Source organism: Achroia grisella, unplaced genomic scaffold, assembly GCF_030625045.1.
Source record: "Achroia grisella isolate CSIRO2021 unplaced genomic scaffold, CSIRO_AGI_Agris_v1 utg516, whole genome shotgun sequence".
Lineage (NCBI taxonomy): Eukaryota > Metazoa > Arthropoda > Insecta > Lepidoptera > Pyralidae > Achroia > Achroia grisella.
The window spans coordinates 2,709,526-2,734,655 of NW_026712909.1; the positions used below are offsets into that span (position 1 = coordinate 2,709,526).

General features: G+C 31.7%; 1 protein-coding gene across 1 annotated transcript; it reads left to right on the top strand.

The window, feature by feature from the left end:
* Window positions 1–1,184: 1,184 nt before the first annotated feature.
* LOC131847154 (protein gooseberry) lies at window positions 1,185–24,275 on the top strand. The gene is made up of 6 exons (XM_059196629.1): window positions 1,185–1,423; window positions 15,223–15,395; window positions 15,498–15,756; window positions 17,315–17,514; window positions 18,256–18,869; window positions 23,866–24,275. Exons 1-6 carry the CDS (start codon window positions 1,369–1,371, stop codon window positions 23,984–23,986), a joined length of 1,422 nt encoding a protein of 473 aa, XP_059052612.1. The 5' UTR covers window positions 1,185–1,368; the 3' UTR covers window positions 23,987–24,275.
* Window positions 24,276–25,130: the final 855 nt, after the last annotated feature.

Below are 25,130 nucleotides of genomic sequence, written 5' to 3' on the forward strand. Positions count from 1 at the left end.
CATTTATTTAGTTAATCAAGGGTATTTCAGCTGTGAGAATGAATATTTAGGCTAGACAGGTGAATAGATACCTATTAAACGGAAAAGGTTGCATAGCTATTTTATGATATTCGGCAGTATTCAATTTGTGTTCTATAGTTTTGTACTTTACAGGTAGAGTATTAACAGTAGTATTGTCTTGATCTCTTTATTTTATATTTAGTTTAGTTTATATTTAACAGTCTTATTTTATACAAAAGAAAGTAAATAAAAACACCCATACTGTTTGATTTAACTTTATTTTATATCTCGACATTTATAGAGCTCTCATTTTTTTAAACATTATGTAAGAAGATGCTAAAAGAATAACTTTTGTATTATTTTGTGAACAATGATTGTTGAATCCTTTTCGGTACGTATAAAAATATAATATAGTAAATATGGCATGCCTAACTACTTGTTTCTCTATATGCTAATTATGCAAATTAGATAAAATAGAGTATCTAACAAGTAGGAAAATAGAAAAAAAAATAATTTACATAAAAACTAAGTATAGTTATATTCAAAATTAAATATTATGGTGACGAATATTGGAAATAAAATTTGTATTGTACAAGAATGGAGAGCGACATTGCAATTAACTCATACAAGCACGCTATTTCGTTTTCCGTAGTGTGCTGTCACAAACTCCGCCCCAAAACAAATTTGTCCAATCACTGCCTGCTGCTCCATAGATCGTGGTGGCAACACGCCTCATGTTTTTCGTCACGGCACAGCGACTCAGGCGCGACTCACACATTGTTAATGCAAACGTTCTCCACTTTGAAAAGATACCGGATTCGAACCTTCGTGCTATCTCTTTTTCACACCGGTCGAACTGGATCCTCTATCGATTGAGAAAAATACAATACAAACTGTTAAAAAATAAATATTATGTAGTAAAAATCATTATTGATCTGAGTAAACCTGAAAAGTAGAGAATTTTGAGAAGAAGTTATAAATTTCTATGCTTTTCTGAAATATTTTGGTACCGGTGACCCAGTATCCGCAGTCAACAGTAGGGTGTGTGAAGGAGACAAAGAATCAGGTGGTATGGTCTCGAAGGCTGCGGAGGCGGCCAGTTTGACCATTTTTTGTTGGACCGCTGATTGTGAAAGATTACACTTGAGAGTCGAAATACATCTTTACATCACACGTCAGTGGCCACTGAGCTGTCTTCAAAGTAACACGGATTAGACACACGCAGTTTCTTTTAACGTAATTATGCCTGCGTGTAACCTGTGATAGTGAAAGACTGAAACAGTGATCTCTGTAAACTCTATATGTGTATGAACTAATTTCGTGTTTGGAGCTGCGTGTATTGCACAATTAGTTGTTACTGTAATTTCAATGGCGGTTTCAACATTGAATATGACACCATACTTCACAGGATATTCCTTTCAAGGTATGTTTTCAGTAATTCTTATTTGTTTTCTTTCTATATAACTTATGTAAATAAACTTTTTAGGTTTATTTTTAAATCAATTATTGAATGCGCATACACAATTTGTAACATGTAATCAATTACTTTCTTTATATTTGCTTGCAATTCTATAAAGTCCAATTCAACATACTGTCATTGAGGCATCATATAATATTACTTTATTAAAGCTCTATATTTATATAAGTTTGACTGATTTGACCTATATTTATTTTTATGTTTGTACACATTTAGTTTCTTTAGTTCATTAAGTATCTGCCTATTATTATCTATAGGTACCTATATTACCTTAGTGTACATAGTAGTTTTATTCGATCTTAAAAATATGGGTCACTGGGTATCCTAGGTTCATAGTTTGATTAACGTTTGTATTAATATGTTATTATAACTGTAGGTGTCCTGGTTATTAGTAAGTTAATAATCCATATTAAAATGAATAAAGTTATCTGTTTAAACTCAATTTTTGAAATTTGTATTCGTGAATTTCTTTTATCACCTATTACGAAAAGTACTACCTATACATAGTTAGTGTCATCAAGAAGATAGGGTAAGAAACTCGATTGTTGTACTTCTATAAGTATAAAACAATGTCGTTGCCGCTGTCTGTTCGCTTATTCAAATTCAAATTCAAAATATCTTTATTCATGTAGGTCTATTACAGACTCTTATGATATGTCAAATCTACCATCAGTTCGGAATGATATCGAGATGAGAAGAACTGACAAGAAACTCAGCTCGTATTTTTTTCAAATAATAGTGGAATATAAACATATTTAGTAAATGTACTCAAGTGTAGTTATAAACATAACAATACACAGTCATTAAAATTCAAATTTGGGAGAATAGAGTGACCACCAGCATATGCTATCGCAAAGAACAAAAAATTTAATCAGTGTTCACAACCTAAATAGACCAGTCCCCACAAGCAGCACCCATTCACGAGTATGACGTATGATCCATCATTGCACTCAACCATATTTGAGAGAGCACGTCTTATATCTTTTAAATTACGCAATGCATTTTAATGCAGTTTTCAGCAATAGATAGACTGATTCAAGAGAAAGGTCTGTACTACAATAAACACGTATATGGAACAAGCAGAGAAATTTAAAATTTGTAATGCATCTGCGCGAAGCCGGGGCGAGTCGCTAGTTATATTATAAACTAGAATTTCTCTAGTAACTATGGACTTTGCATAAATGTTGGTAAATAGGATTTTTATGTCTATAATCCCGTTTGATATATATATGGACTATTAACACAGCGCCAACTAGTCCCACGGTAAGCAGAGCTTGTATTATGGGTACTAGACAACTGATATTAATATGTACTTAAATATTTTTTTTATAAATACATATATAATATACATAGAAAATACCCAGACCAATAGGTACAAACAATCATACTCATGAATACAAATGTTTGCATTGGAACCCGCGATTATCGGAAGTAAGGTTAAACCGCTAGACCACCGAGACTGTCATATAAACATACAAAATGAGATTCATTAAGAAAATATATATCGAAGTAACTAGAGCAGACTTAATTTCTACAAGTAGCACCCGACTGTAACGGATGATCAAGCCGTCATTGCGTCAAGCTATATTTTACAGAATCCGACAACCTGACACATTACGCCACCACCTGTCTGGACATTTTAGTTCATAGCTGAAGAAACTTTAACGTGTACAGTATACTTGTATTATATACGTGCTTAATATAGTAACTTCATCTTAGTAAGAGGTATACGTAGTTTTTATGTATATATATACTTCACAAGAATAAAGATAGGAAGACAAGGACTAGAAATATATTTATAATTTTTCAACATTTAATTGCTTAACGTGGAAAGCAGAAATACACCTAAAAACAAACTATAAATTAGATCAACAAAAAAACTATCATGTATAACTTTTCTCGGATCACTCAATCTTTAGGTAACAAACGATTAGTAACTAAATCAGGGAAAGATATTTTTAAATGACGTACTAATAAACTTAAATGGGCATTTTTTTAACCCAAAAGTCCCGAAACGATCATAAAACTATAAAATCACGATGAAATTATAATGCAAAAGGAGCCTTTTATAGCTACCAATATAACAATATATCATCCTCACGCTACGGGACTCAAACATATAAAAAAATGTGTACATTTTGTTCATAACAGATCCTTGTGTATCCCGAGCATTGTGAAATGGTCAAGGATCTAACAGAAAGTGATTTGTCCTTGTTTCAATAAGGAATTTCTGTCACGACTCGCCTATTGTACTATTAAAGTTGCTCTTCAAATGATCTTGATCTTAATTTTTGTAGAATACTGTTATTAATGGTAATTATTTGACAAGACTGTATTGTTTAGGTTTTTGTCGATTTGTATAGTAATGTTATATTTTTATTTAGCATTAAAGAATTTATTTTTCTATAAATGGATAATATTACGATAATATTCGTACCAGTATATTTACCCACGGCAAGTAAGCACTTACAAACAAAAATACAGAATAAAATACCTTTTTTAAAATAAGATTAAACTACAAATGGAATTTATATTACCTACAGTAGGTAATATAAATTCTTTCCTCATGCATGATCTAAAAAAGGTATTGTGTAAGATATTAAAGAATTATTTACTGTTTAAAAAAATTAAACATTGGGCAATATTAGTTAAAAAAGGCCTAAACAATAAACATACAAAAATACGTTGTACGTTTACATTTGTTGATCATACATGTGATTTCTAGTTTAAGGAATGTATTAGACATAATAGAAGTACCTATACTTTATTGGGTGATGACAAATAGAAACAAAGCCGCAGTCGGAGAGTGTCGTGGCCTAGTAGTTTAATATTCAGACTTAAATTATGGTATGATCGTAATTAAATATTTCACAGACAGTAAAAAATATTTTGCGCTATTGACTGACTCACTGGTGATAGAAACATGCAAACCAAATTTAATCGAGAGACGGCGGTATACTGTACCGATGTTTGTCTTTAGAATGTCTTTAACTACCTCACCAGTAATAACAGTCGTGAAGGTATATTTCAATATATGTATAGCCGAGCTTCTTGGCCGTTCTCTTCAGATGAAACTTCTATAAAACAACTAACAGAATAGATAACTAATAAAAAATAATACAAGTACAATAAAAGTGTATTACAACAGGCGGTTTTGTCCCCTATAACAATCCCTTATTAACAACTAACAAATCTATATAAAAATGACGTAGAAATTTAATTAATAATATTTTATATTACTGGTAAACTTTGTTTTCTTATGAATCTACGTCTAGTCTAAATACGACTAAAATAAATCACATACTATTGTCAAGACTGTGTTGTCTTGCTAGATTTCTTTGTGTACCTTAATTTTCTAAAGAAATTATGACCCATAATAAAAATATAGAATAACTTTTGTTTTCAAACTATCGCCTCTCTGTCTTCGCACTCTATTACGGACGACATTTTTTTGTGTTGTAATAGTCCCACGATACGTCTTAACTGTTAGGCATTACTTCTGTTCATGTTGAGTTAACATATAATATTTAGTAACAAAGAACCATGTAGATAATTATAATAATAACATAAAAAACAATATGTTAATAATAAAATGCAATACGGTCATAGCGCTATAAATAATAATAAATATTACATAACGATAAAAACGAAATATAACGATGGAGGACCTACATTTGTAAGCCGATCAATGTACTGTTAATTTGAAAATCCATTGTTTTCCCAGCGGCTGAACTTTGAGTATTTATTTCAAAGGTTTGCCGTGAATAAATAAAACCGAATGCAGCACCAAAAACCTTACGTACTGACGGTTTTACACATAAATCATTACCATACGAAAACATTTCGAATGCATTGTTGAAAATGTCATTTCAACTTATGGCCTGTTTCTTAGCCAAATTAAAAAGAAAGAGATGGACTATTATGAAAGGGTTACTTAAGTTAAAAAGAGAGAAATGCCATTAAAGAATGCCGACGATATTCTTATAGGTCGGTAACTTACTGTGTACCATATGTTATGATTTTTAAATTTACACCGAACCTGTGTTGTATTAGGGTTTGGTTAAAATTTACTAGGTATCATAAGAATTTATATAAAACATACATACAGCAACAAATCGTTAAACGTTATTTCTATTTTTCTTTCATACCGGATGTATGTGTGTTTTCTCCTCCAACAAGGCATGCATGATATCTGAATATATTATTATTGTATTGTTTATATTCTTAAATTAAAAATTAAAGTAGATGCCTTATTGCGAGTATAGGTTTTTATCGGTTCATTAGTTTTTATATGTAATTAACTTAGAAAAAAATGTTGCCTGTGAATGAGTCATAAAGGCAGCAAAACGTGGCTGTATAATACACCGCGATCTGATCGGTTCTTTTTAAATACTCTTAAACCTTTAATTCGTCTCCAAAATATATACGACTTTCCGATGTGTAAGTCTGGCTTAGTGTCATAAACGATTTTTCGATATGCACAGTACATTGCAAAATATTTGTTGGATGTGAAACGATGATATTTTAACATAATCTCTTAGGTTATTTTTTGGAAATACGTTATTTTATTGTATATAACATTATGAGAAACAACGATAGCGTCGTAGCCTCGTGGTTTACAACTCTACGACGTTTCAAACCTCGCGGACTTTTCGAATACTGTGTGCTAATTTGTAGTTGTGACTAGCTCTCCGGTAATAGAAACATCAACATCATATAAATATTTTTAGAAAAATTACATGCCCGCTACGTTGGATTTAAATATACCTAGTAAAATATAGAAACTACAGTACATCAAGTGTTGGGTAGTCGACAATAGCTGACAATGCCTCTAATTACCCCATCAGGGCTAAATAGTCGCAATATTACATTATTAATAATTCATATGAAACAGTACCTAGCCCGTATTTTAATTAACCTATGTTATTCTACTAAATAAGAAACTTCATGCTGAAATAGTTAGTTAATTCGACGATTAACAAAAGTATGCTAAGCCTTGTCACTATTTCATGGTAAAGAATTGTGAAATTTCATGTAGAGCAATTCTAGCACTCTATTTATCCTTGATTATTCAGTAATATCAGTTCTTATATTAATATAGAGACTCGATAGTGTTAACATTAAATTGTATTCATAGATTTTATTTTATTTGTATATTATGTTTACTTTCTTTAGAACGTAATTTTTATTACTAAGTAGACCCGTAATGTGATAGCCTATTTGAAAAGCAATAGATGACATGGATTAATGAAATATAAATGTCTAACAGGCGGATGGACAAAGTCGTATCATAATAGTGTTTAGGGATACCTACTGAATTTGGGCGTACTTTTATGCATGTTTCTTCTTTATTGAAATGTTTGTTTCATTGAAGTTTAGGGATACAAACTGTCTTCGTTCTTTATTTTCAAGATGTTTCCATTCAAATTTTTATATAATGAATATAAGTCTCTGACCGAATTTGGGTCTTTGAAGAGATTAAAAAGTTTTATGTTATTTTAATAATAAAAATATTATTGATTGGTTTGAAATTTAGTGCAGACAAGTCACGTATGATTATTATTAGTTTATTATAGTACCTTCTAGATATTTCGCCTTGTATATTAAATAACGATAGATCAGGTACGTAAAATAGGACGTTGGACGGCAAATGGGAACATTCTGTACACTATTTAGAATTGAGTAAGTAAGATAATATCGATATTAGTTCGCATAATGTACTCGATCCTCGATGACGGTCAGCGCTGAGCTCGTGATCAGATCCGCTCGGGGCTAGGTGACGCCGATCGCACGATACCACCGCATTGTAATTTCCTCATGAACGAGACTGCACTTTTGAGATTCCGTAATGCGCTAAGTTTATTGCACATTTAAAATGTTAACACAGCTTCAAGTTATGCAGATACCTGTCATTATTGTTTAATAATGTAACAATAGTCTAATGTGTTAGTATTATGAAAAATAATTATACAATGAATCGAAAGGGAAAATGTATGATTAAATAAAAAATTACAAAATTGGATAATAAGTATTACGATGTATCATATACAAAAATACTCTCAAATTGATTTCAGTTTGAAATTCGTTCATATGGAAAATATACAATTGCACATGAACAAGTTTATAATAACAATTGTTATTTTTTATTTTGAATTACAAAGCTCTGGTTCAATCCAATTATAGCTTATACTAAAAACATCACAAAACATTGGATTTTTGACCTCTATAAAGAGTTCAGTACCATAATCAAGGTTTAGTCACATTCATATCACGGGCCGACAAGCGGTGCACATCTCTGCGCACACGCACACAGTTGAGCGGCGCAGGCGCAGATCAAAGGCACCGACAGGCTCTTTTAGCCGCATAATATGACGCGCCCCGCCGCCCCCGCCCGCGGCCCGCGAAATCTCGCCCGGACACCTCCAGGCTTACTTGCCATAATTCCCATCTATTAATAAACAAATTGACACAACGGATGTTGCATTCAATTTTAATCGTAAGTGATGTTAATTATGAGCTCGTTATGCTTTTGTTTTTTCAATAAGCCATAACCTGTGCATCCCTTGTATTTTAGCTAAGAATAACAATATAGCGTGTGAAACTGAATAAGAATATTAATTACTATGCAATATTACATATGCAATAATAAATATATATATTTGACATATGCAAGTAAGTTTTATGAAATTTGTAGTGGGTGTTCAGGTAGTCTTACAATAGTAAGTAGAATGCAAACCTACATTTACTACAAAAAGTTGGTTCTTATGAGCATGAAAATTACTTGTTAATTTGTAAGTAGTATAAGTACATTATTGTGTCTATTGGAGATTTAGCCCTAATCTACGAATATTTAAGATATAACAAATATCCTTACAATAACGTTATTATCGATGTTTCTGTCTACTGACAGTTAGTCAGAAAGACACAACTTTTTAGGAATTGACAAATACGATCTTCACCTTAGAAGTGCGATGCAGAAAACTACGAAGCACGACTTATGTAATTGCAGTTTTCTAATGCGTAGGTACCTATTGTACAGATACTTACCTAGCCTACATATGGGAGTTTAAGAATAAATGTTCATTGAAATTTCATTTTGTCTTTATAAATTGGTGTTCAAGAGTATTTAATATTGAATAGTAATCCTCTCACAAAGCGATGAAATGATTATCAGACATATCGATTCACGATAGATTAAAATCTTGATCGCTCGAGGTAAAATAGCGCGCGCGCCTTTCGCGACGTAGTCATTATAGAATTTCTCTTACTCGTGTATTGCACACGCATTTTGCATCGAATTTATTTCGTTATAATATTTATTCGGAAATCCATTGCTTGATGCAATTATTTATTATCTAAATGTGTAATATTTATTAACAAACAGGGGGTATGGTAACAGTAATGGTACCCGATTTGTAAGTTTTATTTATTTATTTGAAACATGTATACATTATTTAAATTATTAACCGGGTCTTAACACGAATAATTTTATGGCAAATAAAGGTATTTACCTCTTAAGACCCGATTAATAATTTAAATAATGTATATTAAACACGAAAGTTTAAAATTAACTGAAACAAGTATGTTTTTTAAATAATATAGATAAAATGAAGAATTTTAGTCACTATTTAATCTGTATTTGCATATTCGTACCAATAATGAGGACAGAGAATAGCATTTTTTTAAATTTAAATTGACATATCAGTCGCTTTCTTTGCGGCGATATCCTTTTGCCCCATGTGTATCATGATTACATATTTGGTAGAGCCAAAAAACTGTTCTTTACGTCCTAAATTTTTAAATTTTTGTAATATCCGAGTAATAATTTATTCTCACTTTTCTGGCACTTATAGTCTGTCGGTTGTGGTAGAAAAATGCTAGGCCTAGCTAGCAAATAATAATATTGAATAATAATTTTTAATAATTTTGTGTAGTAATTAATTTTTGTATTATAATAGACATTCTATTATAATACAAAATGTTTGTATCTATAGTCTACTTTATTACTAGACTTATGTAATTATGACTCGAGTGCTCTATTGCCGAATTAGCTCAAGTGTAGGTACGCCCAGTCATCGATCATAATATCATTGTTATATTAAGATAATAAAATCGAACAAAGTCGTCGTACAAAATGTAGGATATATGCGATTACATGATTTAGAGTTTTACAGCTGTAGTCATTAAAGTATATATACAATACATATGTAATATGTATATATGTAATATTATGTGTATATATATATACACATATAAGTCCTATAAAGTTAGGTACAAGCTATAAGTATAAAGCTGCAAGTAACTAATTCATATTATTATTTGTATGTGGGACAATACAAACACTTAGTACAGGCAATAAATTAGTGTACTTGTATTATATAACATAAACTATTGTTTATGATATTTCCATGCTGTCTATTTTGTACCTACATAATATAAACGAAATAAACAAAAAATTTGCGTTGAGCCATGAAATACCAGAGTTGAGCATATCGAACACCTTTAAAAGAATATATGTAGGAAATTTTGAGCTCATTACTAAAGCAATATAGACCAGCGGCAAACCACGTCAAAGAGTCCATTCCGTGTAAGAAAAGAAAAGAATCCGTCAAATTAGTACATAACGCGGTATGAATACTGAATGAGGTCAAACGGGGCATTCTCAAACATACTATTATATCGAAATAAAATATTCAGTTCCATTCATTATTTATGTAGGTACATTATATTCGGTGGAGTGCTGACACGCCGAAAGCGTTGCTTTAGTTTGTACAGATGGTTGCCAGTTCAATGGGGAGATGCATGTACCTACTCGTGTTTTAAACAAATTACTGGAATAGGTTTTGTATTTTTCAAGCGAGCCGCTCTTGGGAATGTTGTATGTGTCCACAGTTTTATGCTCTAATGACTAATATTTAATTAGTACTTTACACCGCTTTCTACATTGTGTTTGATGAAATTTGTTTTTTTTATTATTCAGTTAGCAGCTCTACGTTCACTATATTGATATTAGAATTCTTAGGTTTCAATATTCATTATATATATTTAAAGTTAAAGCTTTCGCAAATAATTTAAACCTTCATATTGATAAAACATTAATGGAATGTGGAAGTACCAATTGATATTTACCCAAACGGTTATAAACCGCTATGAGAGATGCTAAGCAATGCATGAAAGTATAATAGAATTGATTTGATATTCGATTGCGCTACATTTAGTCGCGGGCCACGCGACCAGGCCACACAGAATACTTCGAAGGCTTGAAGAAGGCTTAATGGAATGACACAGCCTTTGTGAACGCCGCCCAATTCTAATGCCTATTCAGATGGCATTTCACCTCTTTGTTGGTTGATTTTCGATAGTAATAGGTTATTTTATTAGTGTATAGATGAATTTTAACAGGTTACGAGAAGAAATCTCTTGTCAATCGAATTCCAATACCACTTTTGTCACTTCGGTCACGAATGAATCAGATTTTCTTAATAATAACGATCATGTAGTTGGTAATATCGATTTGTTGATCGAATTCGATTCACTATGCTATGCTAAATGCTATATTGATAACATTGGGAAATATACGTATGATAATTAATTCGCTATTTTGATGACATTATAACAGTTGATTTTTATTTATAGTTATTTATTTGTTAATTGTACAGAAATAGTTAAATCGTTAATCGTTGAATATTAATATTTACAATATTCACTGTCATTTCATTAAATATTTTGTTATACTGGTAATAAAAGCTAGCATATTTTTTATCTTATAATAATCGGCCTAAACAAAAAGGAACAAACAATCAATAGTTAGATTAAACTGTAATAGGTAAAAATGTACAACTTTATAGAAAGTACAATAAATTTCTTATCGTCTGGACTTTATATTACATAATAAATTAATTGAATTCCTTGAACTATGACCAGGGTTTTGTAGAAATTATAATACATATGATTACCGTCTGAGCAGTTCAGGTGGTAGGAAAGCGGTGTGGCGAGTGACGTAAAGCCTCATATAAATTTTACTATAGGCACATTAATGTCGCTACGTGAAATTGATTTGCAGGCAGAAACATATTATGATTGTGAAAACGGGGTTTACGATTTATTTACACATTACGATATCGACTTCGTACATTATAAACTGTCATTGTTAATAAGTGATGGTGAAAATACGCCAGAAAGTGATATTACTTTTTCCGACATCATCTATTCTATTTATCATTTAGTTAGAACATTTTAAGGCAAGGATTATATAATATATTAATTAGTAATATAATAATTCGTAAGTATATACCAATATAAAGGATAATTTATGATAGCGAATGGCTAGTCTACAATAAATTTTATTACTAGATACTATTTTATTAATGGATATAGTACGCTTACTGGCGTACATAATTTTATTAGCCGCTTTTCCTCTGTCACAATTACATAATTAATGTACATAATTAATAATAAGTAAGCTTTACTACAATTAGACACATAATGTCCTGTGAACTTTGTTACAAATCAGTCAGCACATTAATAATTATGATTGTTTATTGACTTGAATAGAATATAAAAATTCGACAGTCTAGACTACGCAATATAAGCAGTGGAAGTGCGTGCGTACTTACTTTTACTAATCAAACCACAAAGGTAGAGTTTGAGAAATCCAATTTTCCACTAACAATAAATGATAACCCGAAAGTATCAAGAAGGTTGATGAAAATGTGATTGTTAATTAACGTTGACACAGAAATGCGAATAGTGAATTCGAAATCTTCATTTAACCCGTCACGGTTTGCCTCTCGCGTTTAGCATTAAATGATTGACTCTGTTTCAATTTCGTCTAACACGAATGCAGCAGTTGAACGAATGGGAACACGATTATGTGATTGTGAGAAAATTTATACGTTAGGTACTTATTATGTCTGTGTCTACTTCTTAGTATGTGATTATATTCCAAAGCAAAGGGTTCTGCTGTTATGCATAAAACACGTGAGTAAGAAGTCCAGAAAATGTATTACAGTTTCCAAATATTTTTTTATTCGTGTTATTATTAATGCTCCGTATATTTATACCACCCTGGTAGTCACTTTTGTTAAAATCCATTCGTGCATGATCGAAAAGCGCTTCCGGACGATTAGTTACCAACGAATATTTGAATTTGTTGTTAACTTTGCCTCCTTTTGCGTTAATAGTGTTACAATGTTTGTGAATTCTATTACGCATTGTACACTCGACGTATGCATTGTGATTTTGTAGTCGGCCTTTTATCAATTGTAATACTGAACTGATCCTGTTTCACTGTATAATATTAGAATTTAGTGTTTTTTCATCTATTAATAAATACTATTATTGCATATGTTTTATTTATAAATAGATAACTTTTATTATAATGGCGAAAATAGATGTCGAATATTTGGTTTGGGATATAAAGAAATGGCAAAATACATAATTTGGTTATCCTGCCAAAGGAAACTTGTAGAATGTAAAGAAGTCTTATGATAACTTTTATAAATGATACTGATATTGGGCGTCGCCGCACACTTACTTGCCAATAATACAACAGATATTATAATGAAGTGATACATTATTACAAAGCCACCCACATTTGTGTAGCGGGGTTATTATGGACGCGTTATGCGTCATAAATATTTCGGGAACATAAAATTAACACTCTAAAACATGGGCTTTCGAGGCACCGCAGCGTCTACCGACGCCAAAAAAACAGGGATCGCTTGCAGAACCACACCAAAGGTCCGGCTTTGATACAAAAGATGATTTTTCTGCAAAGTTAAATGAATCTTTATCGTTACAGTCATAAGGTCCAGAGTATGTTGGTGCAATGAAAGGGCTATAGGAAACATATCTTTGTTTTCGTTTGTTAAAATTTGTAACCATATTTTGTTTGGATTATGGTTTATATTAGATTGTTTTATTATTATGCTCATCGGTGCCTCTCCTTATCTAAAGACATACTTGTTGACATGTTGTCTAATTGATTGGTGTTTCTCAGTAGGGGTCTAGGGTCTTACATATGGCGGTGCCTTTGAGGAATTATTTGAAATTGATAAACTATAAATGCCTTCTCAAGTGGAAGATGCCACTGTTATTTTTTTTATTCGTGAAGCGTGGCCAGCTAATTCATATGAGGTCAAAAAAGGGATTATTTAATAAGTTTCCAATTTGAACAAATACGTAATTATAAAATAAAAATATATTGTAATTTTACTATTAGTATAATTACAATACAATAATATAAAATAAAATTGAAGACAGGATTTTTAATGTGAAATGGTTATATTCAAAATTTAGATAGGTGTCCTCATAGAAACGCTAAGTAAATTTATACAAATTAATACATTAAATGTAACTTTGTAGTTTGAACTTATATAAGTAAATGAGAAATTGTTCATGCACATTATGTATATATGCATATTAATATTTTTTTATAATAGTGATAAAAATAATACGTCTACGTAAATTCTTAGATAATGTTTAATTTCCTTTTTCGTTCCTTTGATTCGTATAATATATTGTTATTTTTCTTATTTGTAATACATTCAATATAGCATTTAATAATTCATATTATTACAATTATACAAAATTTTAGTATTATTTATAGAAAGGAAATCAACTATATATTTTATTTAGAGCGACTCTTGTACGATTGCATACTTAATTTAATAATAGAAATTGCATTTTTATTTCTTTTAAACGTCATGTCATCTCTATACAAGTTAACATGCGTACACAAAGGCACAGCAAAAATCGAGGATCGGCGGTCTCCTTTGACGATAGGTGGTCCACAATTCCTCCAGCCACTGCTCTGTACGAATGATGTGATTATAATAGCGACACCTTTCTCATATAAATATATCGATCAATATATGTCAGTATATTTTATATCTTTTAGCATAATTATTTAATAGATATTAACTAATAAACTTAATTACATCTTTATAGTGATCATTGCGAAACACTAATTAAAATCTTGATGACTTTCTTTTATGGTTCAGAAAATCGAAAATGAGTCATTGATTTGTATATACAGATTACAGACTCAAACGATTGATGTTAATCTAAAAGTTACGTCAGATATTTTTAATTCGATTTTTCTTTATTTCACGAGTGGTTTTTTCGATACTTAAGTCATAAAACATAAGAACGCGAAATGAATGAAGATCGAAAATAGTTTAAGTGTTATCGTTTTTGCTTGACCGCATTCACATTAAAAGAAATTGGATACTCTTGCTTGAGAAGACTTGCAATGAAACGTAAAATTACGAGGTGATCAAGGACTACCATACAGCTTCTATAGTGTATCGAACAAGAACCGATGTACGCCTGCTTTGTGTTATTAATGTATTGTTGCTATTGATGCTTCACGCGTTATTTGATTTCAATGGAGCTACTGGTTTTTAGATTTGTAGATATATTATAAACTCATTCGTTTTTTGTCGTACTTCAGTTAACGAAATGACCATTCATGAAAACGACTACAGTTGTGTAGTGCTCAATAATTCTACAAAAGAGAATTATTGTTACTGTTATGTATTTTAATCTGATTTTCATCTGTCTAAGCACGAGATTGTGTAGCTTAATGACAAGCAAAATTATAATTCAAGTAGACATATTAACAGTTATGATTATAGTAATTACCTATGACATTGAAAATTGCGTGGTCTATATAGCGTCTATATTAGCGTATATCTTAGAAGTGTTAGAATGTCCGTGGTACAAAGAACTTTATTTTGCAGGTCAGGGTCGTATGAATCAATTGGGTGGGGTGTTCATAAATGGTCGTCCCCTACCCAACCACATCAGGCTGAAGATCGTGGAGATGGCTGCAGCAGGAGTACGTCCTTGCGTCATTTCACGGCAACTGCGCGTCTCACATGGCTGCGTATCCAAGATCCTCAATAGATATCAGGTAAAATGATCTAAAACATCAATATAGGTACTTAAATATCCAGAGATATAATAGTCAGATACTATCCTAAGAAGAAATATTAATTTCATTTTTATTAATCAGGAAACTGGTTCTATCCGGCCTGGTGTTATCGGAGGATCGAAACCGAGAGTAGCGACGCCTGAAGTAGAGAACAGGATAGAAGAGTTGAAGAGACAAAACCCAGGTATATTCTCCTGGGAGATTAGAGATAAACTAATAAAAGAAGGCATCTGTGATAAAAACACAGCTCCGTCAGTCAGCTCGATTTCGAGACTAATAAGAGGAGGCAAAAGGGACGAATCAGATCCTAGAAGAAATCACAGCATTGATGGTATTCTAGGTAAGTCACGCTTACCTTGATAATTTCCTTTTTTTGATGGAAAACAATCGTTTTCATCTTGTGATTTGTCTATGATTTGACTTCCCATACATTAATATATATCAATTTTGCTTATAACAATAAAGCCTCATATCATAAATTTATCCCAGATGCATGCTTTTCTATTTGTATTCAGCTATATGAAGTAGTTTTTGCGTTGTATGCATTAAACTTTATATTGCTTTAGTTTAACCCTGTACGTTTCATGATAAGGAAATACTAGCAGATCTACGTTATTAAATTGTTAACTTGAAGACGAATAATAATTGTATGTACTTTAAACACTTGGAATACCAATACCACATATAACTCCAATAAATAATATAAAATTATTTTTTATTTAAAAAGGTAAGAAAACCTTCAAGTTAATGATGCGTAAATAACTTGCCGTGTCATCGTAGTCTTTAACGCCAATCCAAGACCATAATCACTTAATTTAGTTCAAAGCACACTATTATTATAAATTTATTCTTATAATGAGACTGTCGGAACGTTTGCAAACTTCAGAAAATAGCGTATAAAGTTAATAATCCACGTAAAAGTGAAGCGGACGCGCGAGCGCACGCCACGGCAGCGCCCCTTGTGTCGGCTTCGAAATTGTAGGTTATAAAAATGAAATTAGTATCCAAAGGTGTTATTATCCCATCGCGTTTGGCCGCAGGGCTTGCATTACGACAATCTGTCCGTACTGCACGTCTTGTGCCGTATAGCTATCCAATATAAAATGGCGCTCCTAATATCCCGGTTCAACGATGGAGTGCGCTTTTGCCTGCAAGATTCTGCACAGCGATAAGATTATGCATATTAAGTTGTGCGCGGCTAAAGTAATATCTACACTGGAAAAGCGGCCTCTATACCACTCGGTCTCGAGTATTGGAAATGCGCGGTTCGTGCTTGGCCTGTGACGACGGTTAACGGTGCATTTTGGCCCAGCTTTTCGTGGAAATATTTGCATACATGCTTTCATGATATGCATTGGTAATTATAGATGATGGTAACAAAAAGCGGGTTTTTCTTTCGCAAGATTTACACTTTATTATCAATAGGTACCCACACTACTACGTACGAAATAGTTGCACAAATTGTGGTTACAGTAAAATTAAATGGCAACGGCCACATCAACCTCATAGTAATTTAAATCTGTTTTATCATTAACTAGCTTACAATAATATTTGTTGACGCTCCAAAAGAACTAATTCGATGATTCTACAAACGTAATATAATGTGGTTACGTTTAATTTAATCGGACCGCGTGTGGTCTGGTCGGTAGTATGAAGGTAATCAACATGAAACAAAACAACAAAGGCTGTAGATAGAAAGTCACCATTTATTGTAACAAAACTTTATGTAATAAAATTCCAGTGTGTAGCTTCATGCCTACATGGTAATTTATAAAGTTAGACACGCAGTTACTATTATCGTAAAGAATACGCTAAAGGTATTAAAAATCGCCACTTTAAATTAAAGCATAATTTAGCGTAATGTATTTTTAACCAACAAATTCTATTATTTCCAAAAGGTCCTTCGTCTTGTGAAGACTCCGACACTGAATCAGAGCCTGGCATTACATTGAAGAGAAAACAGCGGAGATCTAGAACAACCTTCTCTGGAGATCAGCTCGAGGCTTTGGAAAGAGCCTTCACCAGAACTCAATATCCAGATGTTTATACGAGGGAAGAACTAGCACAGAAAACTAAACTTACTGAGGCAAGGGTTCAGGTAAGTTATAAAATTTGACATTTGTAATTGACTACCTATATCAATGATAGATGAGTGCATTAAATAATTCATTGTTATAGTCCGTTTACTTCCCGCCCCCCGAGGGCGTGATGGAAAAAATACCATAATTACTTTTATTATTAATTATGGATAGCATTTGTAATCGAGCTACCATATGTTGTATATGCTACCGTTTCATTGCAAGTTTTTTATAGATTAATAATGTAGTAATCAGTAATCATGATTTTATACAAAATTAAATTTATTTAAAATCATAGTGATATTTTATTTCATATAAGAAGTTAATTAAGAAAAGTGTTTTAGTCTCCGTATTGAACTCAATGTCGAAGCAAATTAATTGTTTTGATTTCTCTTGAGCGGTAGCTACTCTCAGGATTACGTTGCGAGTTTCACCAAGACAATTAGTTGAGTGGATTTATTTTGAGATTGTCTTCAGTTTCATTACTCTAGACCCATTTTAGATTTTGATTATTGAATCGTTATTGGTACTGTAGATAAAACCATTACAATATTTTTAAATTATAATTCAATTAGTGATTGATATTTTTATGAAGGTACATGTAAAGAAATATATATAATTGATTGAAATTAATCCTATAATATTTTCATATTAATGGAAATAGTAAGTTCAATTAGATAATAGATTTATTTAACTAATTTGATTCTCAATGAAAGAATAATAAAATCATTGCAAAATTAAAATTTATTATATTTGTTTAGGTATGGTTTTCTAACCGAAGAGCCCGACTCCGTAAACAACTCAATTCACAACAACTTAGCGCTTTCAATACAATGTCATTACAGTCAGCATTTCCTTCCGTTCATCAGCAATACGAACCCCCTTCCACTTTTAATGCACAATGTGCAACATGGCAGCAATCCTATTCATCAGCGTTGGGTACAAGCTCAGTTCTGAATTCGGCACTCGCCCCTTCACTCCACCAATCAGCCTTGACGGCTCCTTCTGTTTGTCAATCAGCACTAGCAGCATCATCATTACATCCACCTACATCTAGTTCTTTCTCAACGGGGAATCTAACTCCTTTGTCACATTCTTCTGAACTTGCTACACCACTGCAACCAGCAGCAGATGCCACACCCCCCAGTTCGAGTCCAGCAACAACGACTCCATCTGCAAATCAAAGTAGTGGCATTACTTACCAACATTCAAGCTATCCTAACCCGAGTGAAGCAGTACCTCACTCCTACGGTTACGGAGATTATTCGAAACAAGAACATGCGATGTCAGCTCATAATCATTGGACTTCAAGACAACTTAGTGCTCATCCACAGAACAAGCTAGCAGAAGTTGGTGCTTGGCCAGAAAACTATAGGTAAGTCTTCTAATCTAAGTTATAATCTACTAACAAATAATTAATATTAGAATACCGATACAAATTATACGTCTCAATAATCCCTGGCGGCGATCAAGTAGCTTTATGAATTATTGATGTTCGGCTACTCATGTTCCGTCTTGAATTGTTCGGATGAATATGCAATTATAATGAACTGACCTTTGTTACTGACGATTTAAATAACAATATATTAAGACCGATATTACTGTAATAATAATAGGTTTGGACCGTTTAGGGCACGCTTTAAAATGACATCATTTCGGATGACTGGTACTTATACAGTTTAGTTTGATGATTTAGTGTTTATAGACCCTGAATCATTCTAATCCCATACTAAGCGGCGTCCGGTGGCTATCAGCAGGCGTGGGGATCGATTGCAAATCGGGGTGCATTCGTTTTATTACTTTTCACCTTCCTTTATCATTAGCCGAAGCAGCCGCTAATCAATTAAGAGTGTAAGAAGTCGGCCATTATACGCCGCGCGGGTGGTTATTACAGGCCCAGCTTCGTAATACGCCGATTCGATCGTGAGTGCAATAGGGCTGCGAATTTTATAGTGATTTTCAATCAATTTTTAATTATTTTTTAATCTTGTTCTTTTTAATACATGCAATGTTGAAAAGCGATAGCAATTGTTAAAGTATAATAGAAGATCGAAAGGAGATATGTCTCGTGATTTCTTAGATGGTAGGTATCTGTTACTCCTAAAGTGAATTTGTCGAAAGAGAATGTGACAAACACATTGTCGCATTGTACTCTATACGGCAACGACATTTATCTGTGTTATCGAAACAAAGCATGTCTATAAACCTCACATTGGACCACACACAATATCTCGTCTTACACAATGATGAACACACTAATAATATATGGGGTTAGCCGCGTTTATATGGTGGTATGTCTTATCTAGTCATTTGATTGACGTAACATATGTAACTGACTAAACCCCATTTGTTATTTTTCTTCTGCTAAAAATCTGTTGTGTGTACGAAATATGGACAACGTTTAATATTTCTTGTCCATATGGCGACTACTATGTGAAGTATTTTAATTTTAAATAATACATTTGACAATACCTTGCTTTGCCGATATATTGACTATAGTTAAGCAATGTTGCTATGTTAGTAAAATATTTTTATACTGTTAGTGAAAGGCAAATGTTCAAAGGAATAAATATGGAATTTTAAAATCATACCCGTCGTGCGATGTCACAACGTGTATCTTAGAATTTTGAAAAATTTTAAGCGAATTATGTATTTTTTAATATATGTGCCTAGTGATATAAAATGTGGTTTAGTTTGGAATTAAATGAAACCACTAAATAAGGAAAATACTGATTTTCAGCTTTGTCTGTGACAGTAAATGTAATATTAAAAGAAATCTGAATAATAACAATAGAAATTAAATAATTCAAAAACTCAACTAAACAAAATAAAAGATAATATTTGCACAATCATAGGTTGACACTGCAACGATTTGAAAGTGTGTATGTGTTAGTATTAAAAAGAACATTCTGAGATATCACATAATATTGTCCCTTCATTAATTGCTACTTCTATAACGTTACAACTAAGGCGATACTGAGAGAGTTAGGTCAACATGTTAAGGAAATAAAATACCAAAGATTAACAGCATATGAGAATAATATGAGCAGTAGTACAATACATTACGGGAAGAGATAAACACACCTTGCTTTGTACTGTACAGCAATTAATGAGAGGCGAACGTGACATTAGAGTGGTGAACCCGAGCATTAAAGTGAGGTAACCTGGTATTAAAACTTATCTGCAGCTATTTGCATTCGACTTCCTAAACAGCGAGGTTGCGTGTGCTGCAAACCGTTCACTCGCAATTTGAAATTCATAGCAGCTGTGTCTTATAGAAATTTCACGAGTCTTTTGCTTAATTTGGCCGCTACAATGCTTATTAAATTTAATAGTATTTTTGTACCCGGGAACAGAAGACATGGCTTTGCAAATACACGGTTTTGGTAAATCGTTCAGCGATGTATTTTGTCCGGCGGTGAAATGCTTACCTTAAATGAAAACTATATTTATTTTTCTTTATGTTGCGGCATAGATACTATACGAATATTGTATTTTGTCAACTATAATAAATATCAAATAAATTATGTATCTATATATTATACGAAATAAATATTTTTTTAGCGTAATTTAATTATTTGTAATACATAGATTTGATCTTTGAATGAAATCAAAAGAGAAAACATTATACAGTTTTAGTAAGAAAGGTTCTATTTTACAAATATATAAAAATAAATGTTATATAATGAAGGTGTAATTAAAATATGAATCAACACGTAAAATGTTTCATAGCACAATACAACATTATTAGCACAATATCTACTTAAACACAAAGTAATTTGTAAGTATGTTGCTAAATAATACTTGACCTTGTTGTACGCAATAATACTAGTACGGCAGTGAACTTTAATCGTACAGCAACTGAATTAAACTGAAATTAAATTTTATTACTCGTTCTAGTCACGATTTGAACAAAAATTAAGGTTTACGGTCAAGAGAATTAGATTATACGTACAGCCAAAAATGTTTTACGAACATTATATTAAACTTAAATCTATTTGCTATTTATGGAGTAAAAATTAAGGTTAAGTATTTAGTAATACTAAATAATTTATTAAAATCTGTAGTAATCAAAATATATTTCTATTTTGGATTTATTAATGATCGCTAATATTTAGTTCTCGTTTTGTTTACTGACGTTACCCTAATTACATATACGGTAGTCCGAAAATAAGTAACAATTACAAAGGGGCATTAGAACGGCTACTCTGTGATTACAATTATTACCGCCTATGGGTTCTCAACATCTATGTATCGGTGAATCGGATTTGTCCCAATTAAATTGTTCATTTACGAATTTAATTGTGCATACTTCCCACGCTTGTCATTTGTGCTCTTGTTTTGTCTATTGGATATTAACAAAATAGTTATAATATATAAAAAGTGCCACTTTATTTTATTGGTATTAATTTGAGGATTAGTGAAATTAAGGTCTTTTATATAAATTATATACCTGGCAATGGGTGAATTATAAATATATGTTGACTTCATTGCAAATAGTAGGTTCAATAAATGACGTAAAAGGGGAAAAGCCGGATAGATGCCCCACTTTTCGAAAAAGCTTTATATTTTAAAAATATGAACTTTCTGGAAAATATTTAGTATGTATCTCAAAACATATGTCTTTTATCTTCTATAAAAGCCTCTTTTTGTATTCATATTTAGCACTGGTTTTGAATAAATACTGTTTTATTTTACCTCTAAGAAAAGGGATAGTTGCCAACTATGGCGGATAGTAGCCTAGCGTGGAAAATGCTTCGGAGGATACTTGCCTCGAGCGGGGATAGTAACCGGTATGATTTTTATTTTGGATAGAAAGAAATTTATATCAATTAGAGTAATCTTTATAATTTATTTAACAGTATTTATAATTTACTGAGATTGAAGAGAGGAAAACTGGCGTCTCCAAACTTCAATATACGAGCTACCAGTCTTTTCTAATTCTCAAAGCCAACAACAGGATATTTTCCTAGAAAAGACAAAAAATACAATAAGTTCAGATAAGAAAGTAGGTATGTAGATAGAATTTTGTACTTCTATTGCTAGATACATATCCTTTAAATAAAAAAAATGTTGATTACTCTTTTCATAGCGTCTTCTTAAGGTCCTAGAGGATATTCCGTATATTTGAGAAATTTCATCGAGATCTTTTGTTTTTGTCTCAATTCTTCGAAGGCAGGTGCTAAGCTATTCTCTGTCCAGTTGATGTTGCGTAGCACCACGCCTGGTTTTTGCTTATATTTGCGAGGGATTATGCTTATCTAGAATAAATATATATATAAAACAGTGAAGTACATATTTATTTGATTTATAACAAGTTAGAGTTAAAATAATTTCGAAAAAACAGAAAAAAAATTAAATCCGTCTTTGTTTGTTAAAAAAATTTCAATAATTCTAGGGGCAACTGTCCGCGAGAGTAAGGAGGGCGACTATCCTTTTTGATGCGTATATTTGCCCTTTTTATTTGCAAAATAAATAAAAAATATTTTGCAATAAAACATAATAAACAATGTAATTTAAACTCTAATGCATCCAAAGAAACAATAAGTTGTCTGAAACCACGATCAGTTATAAAAATATTCAATAGCAATTATTTACCAATATAATTATAACGCCCGTCAAAGTTTCGCCGCGGTACATTTTGGCTCATTCTGACAAAACACATACGGCTATTCCGATGGCTTATGTGGCATTGAGGCCTACGGGGCGGTCACTACTTATTATAGTAAAGCACGAACACAACTTCAGAACATAGTTTTTTAAAAACCGGGGCATGTATCCCACCGAGGCAAGTATCCGGATTTTACCCTAGATATCGTCATAAGATACATAGTTTGGTGTGACTACTATGAAGTGTGTAATGCTAATATCATGTAATTAGGTATATGACATAAACTTTAAATGTTTATATAATTACAGGCACCAGAAAATATTTAAGGCTCATGTTAAATGCTTACTTACGCGTATTCTATCCCTTAGGCTATCACTTCGTCCACATGCTCATAACTTTGTGAATTTTATATGGGTATATAAAAATAATACATAGTGTAGTCCATAACACTCGGAAATACTATATTTTCAAATAGTGGAAGAATTTTAAAGTTATTACAAACACAAATGTGTACACAATAAAATCTCTAGACGCTATAAACTTTCCTGTTTATAATGTTAGTAGGTATAGATGGGTGCATAATATTAACGTCCTAAGACTATTTTGTTTCTTACTAAGATATATTTATAAAATACGTCATTCTTTCATAACTTGAATTTAGAATTAGGAGAGCGATATATGTGTATATTGTAATTATATAATAAGTTTATGAGTAAATAACATGTTTCTATGTACTTATATGCTTTTTTTATTGTTACAGTTCCTTTTTCGGCACGAATCCATCCCACTACGCTTCACATGCCCATTCTCCGACGGAGGCCAAGTCTGGATATCCTTACTTAGGGCAACTAGGAGGAATGGATATGGGACGAGTTCACTAGAAATAACATATATAACATATATATGTATACAAGGCAATAAATATTGTATAGTAGTGAAATATATAACTGAATACATGTTCACAAATCTGAAAATTGTAGAAAAATAATGTCATATTATTGATAGTGCCTTAACAGATTTTAGACGCTATAAACATTACTGAGATGCTATAAACATTATTAAGAAGATTAATTTGAAAAGTCAGTTAATTCGGTTATTTTTTGAGACATCAAAAGTTACAGTAAGTTAATAGCGACAGCGCTTGAAGATAGATGGAAGTTATAAAACAATATGCTGTTAATTACTTACTCTTTTTATAAGCAGTTATTGCAATAAATGTTAAGACTACAGAGGCCATATTACTTTCTTTACCAACATGCAACAAGTATACTTTGTTCCTCAAGAAACCAACTAACAATTTATAAATTTTGTTTACGAGGGTAAAACCTATTTCGATGGGATTTAACTCTATTATTCCTATACGATTACCGTCATTAAAAGCTTCCGTTTTTTGATAGTTGGTTGTATAATATTTTACTAAGTACTTCACGGCTAATTTAGTTAGTTTCACTATTTGTATTGTACAGCTTTATTTAGAATTATTTCGTAATTATAGTGATAAATTAACATTTGTTGTATTATTTTCGGTTCCTGATAGTATTGCACTATTGTATATCACGTAAGTTATTAATAATTATTAAATAAATTAGTTATATTTAGATATTAAAAGTTGTTATTAGTTCGTAAGTTGTTGAATATTGAATATATAAGAAACTAAAAATATTGTATGCAATTTATGTAAGTATATAAGATTTGAAATGCCTTACTTTTATTAATGCCTTGTTAGTAGTAAAAATGAAATGTAATTACCTCCACTAATTTATACGCAACAATTAATATGTACCTAATTGATTAAATACTTAAATTTTATTACCTTGTAATATGATAACAAAAAAAATTTGGCCCAAAGTGTAATTTTGTTCATAATATCTACTTATGGATAAAATATAGCAAAAATTATATGCCTTGTACGAATTGTGATTTTATATAAAAATAGGTATTTATTTTATACATACTTTACTGTATTTTAGATATACTAAATAATTTGGTAATAAGCACCTTTGTATAATAACGGTTACAATTGCA

Excerpts from the sequence above, each read along its gene's own strand:
- LOC131847154 (XM_059196629.1), top strand. The coding sequence starts at position 1,369 with ATGGCGGTTTCAACATTGAATATGACACCATACTTCACAGGATATTCC. Across the intron at positions 1,424-15,222 it reads CACAGGATATTCCTTTCAAG|GTCAGGGTCGTATGAATCAA; the intron begins GTATGTTTTCAG and ends TTTATTTTGCAG. Across the intron at positions 17,515-18,255 it reads TTACTGAGGCAAGGGTTCAG|GTATGGTTTTCTAACCGAAG; the intron begins GTAAGTTATAAA and ends ATATTTGTTTAG.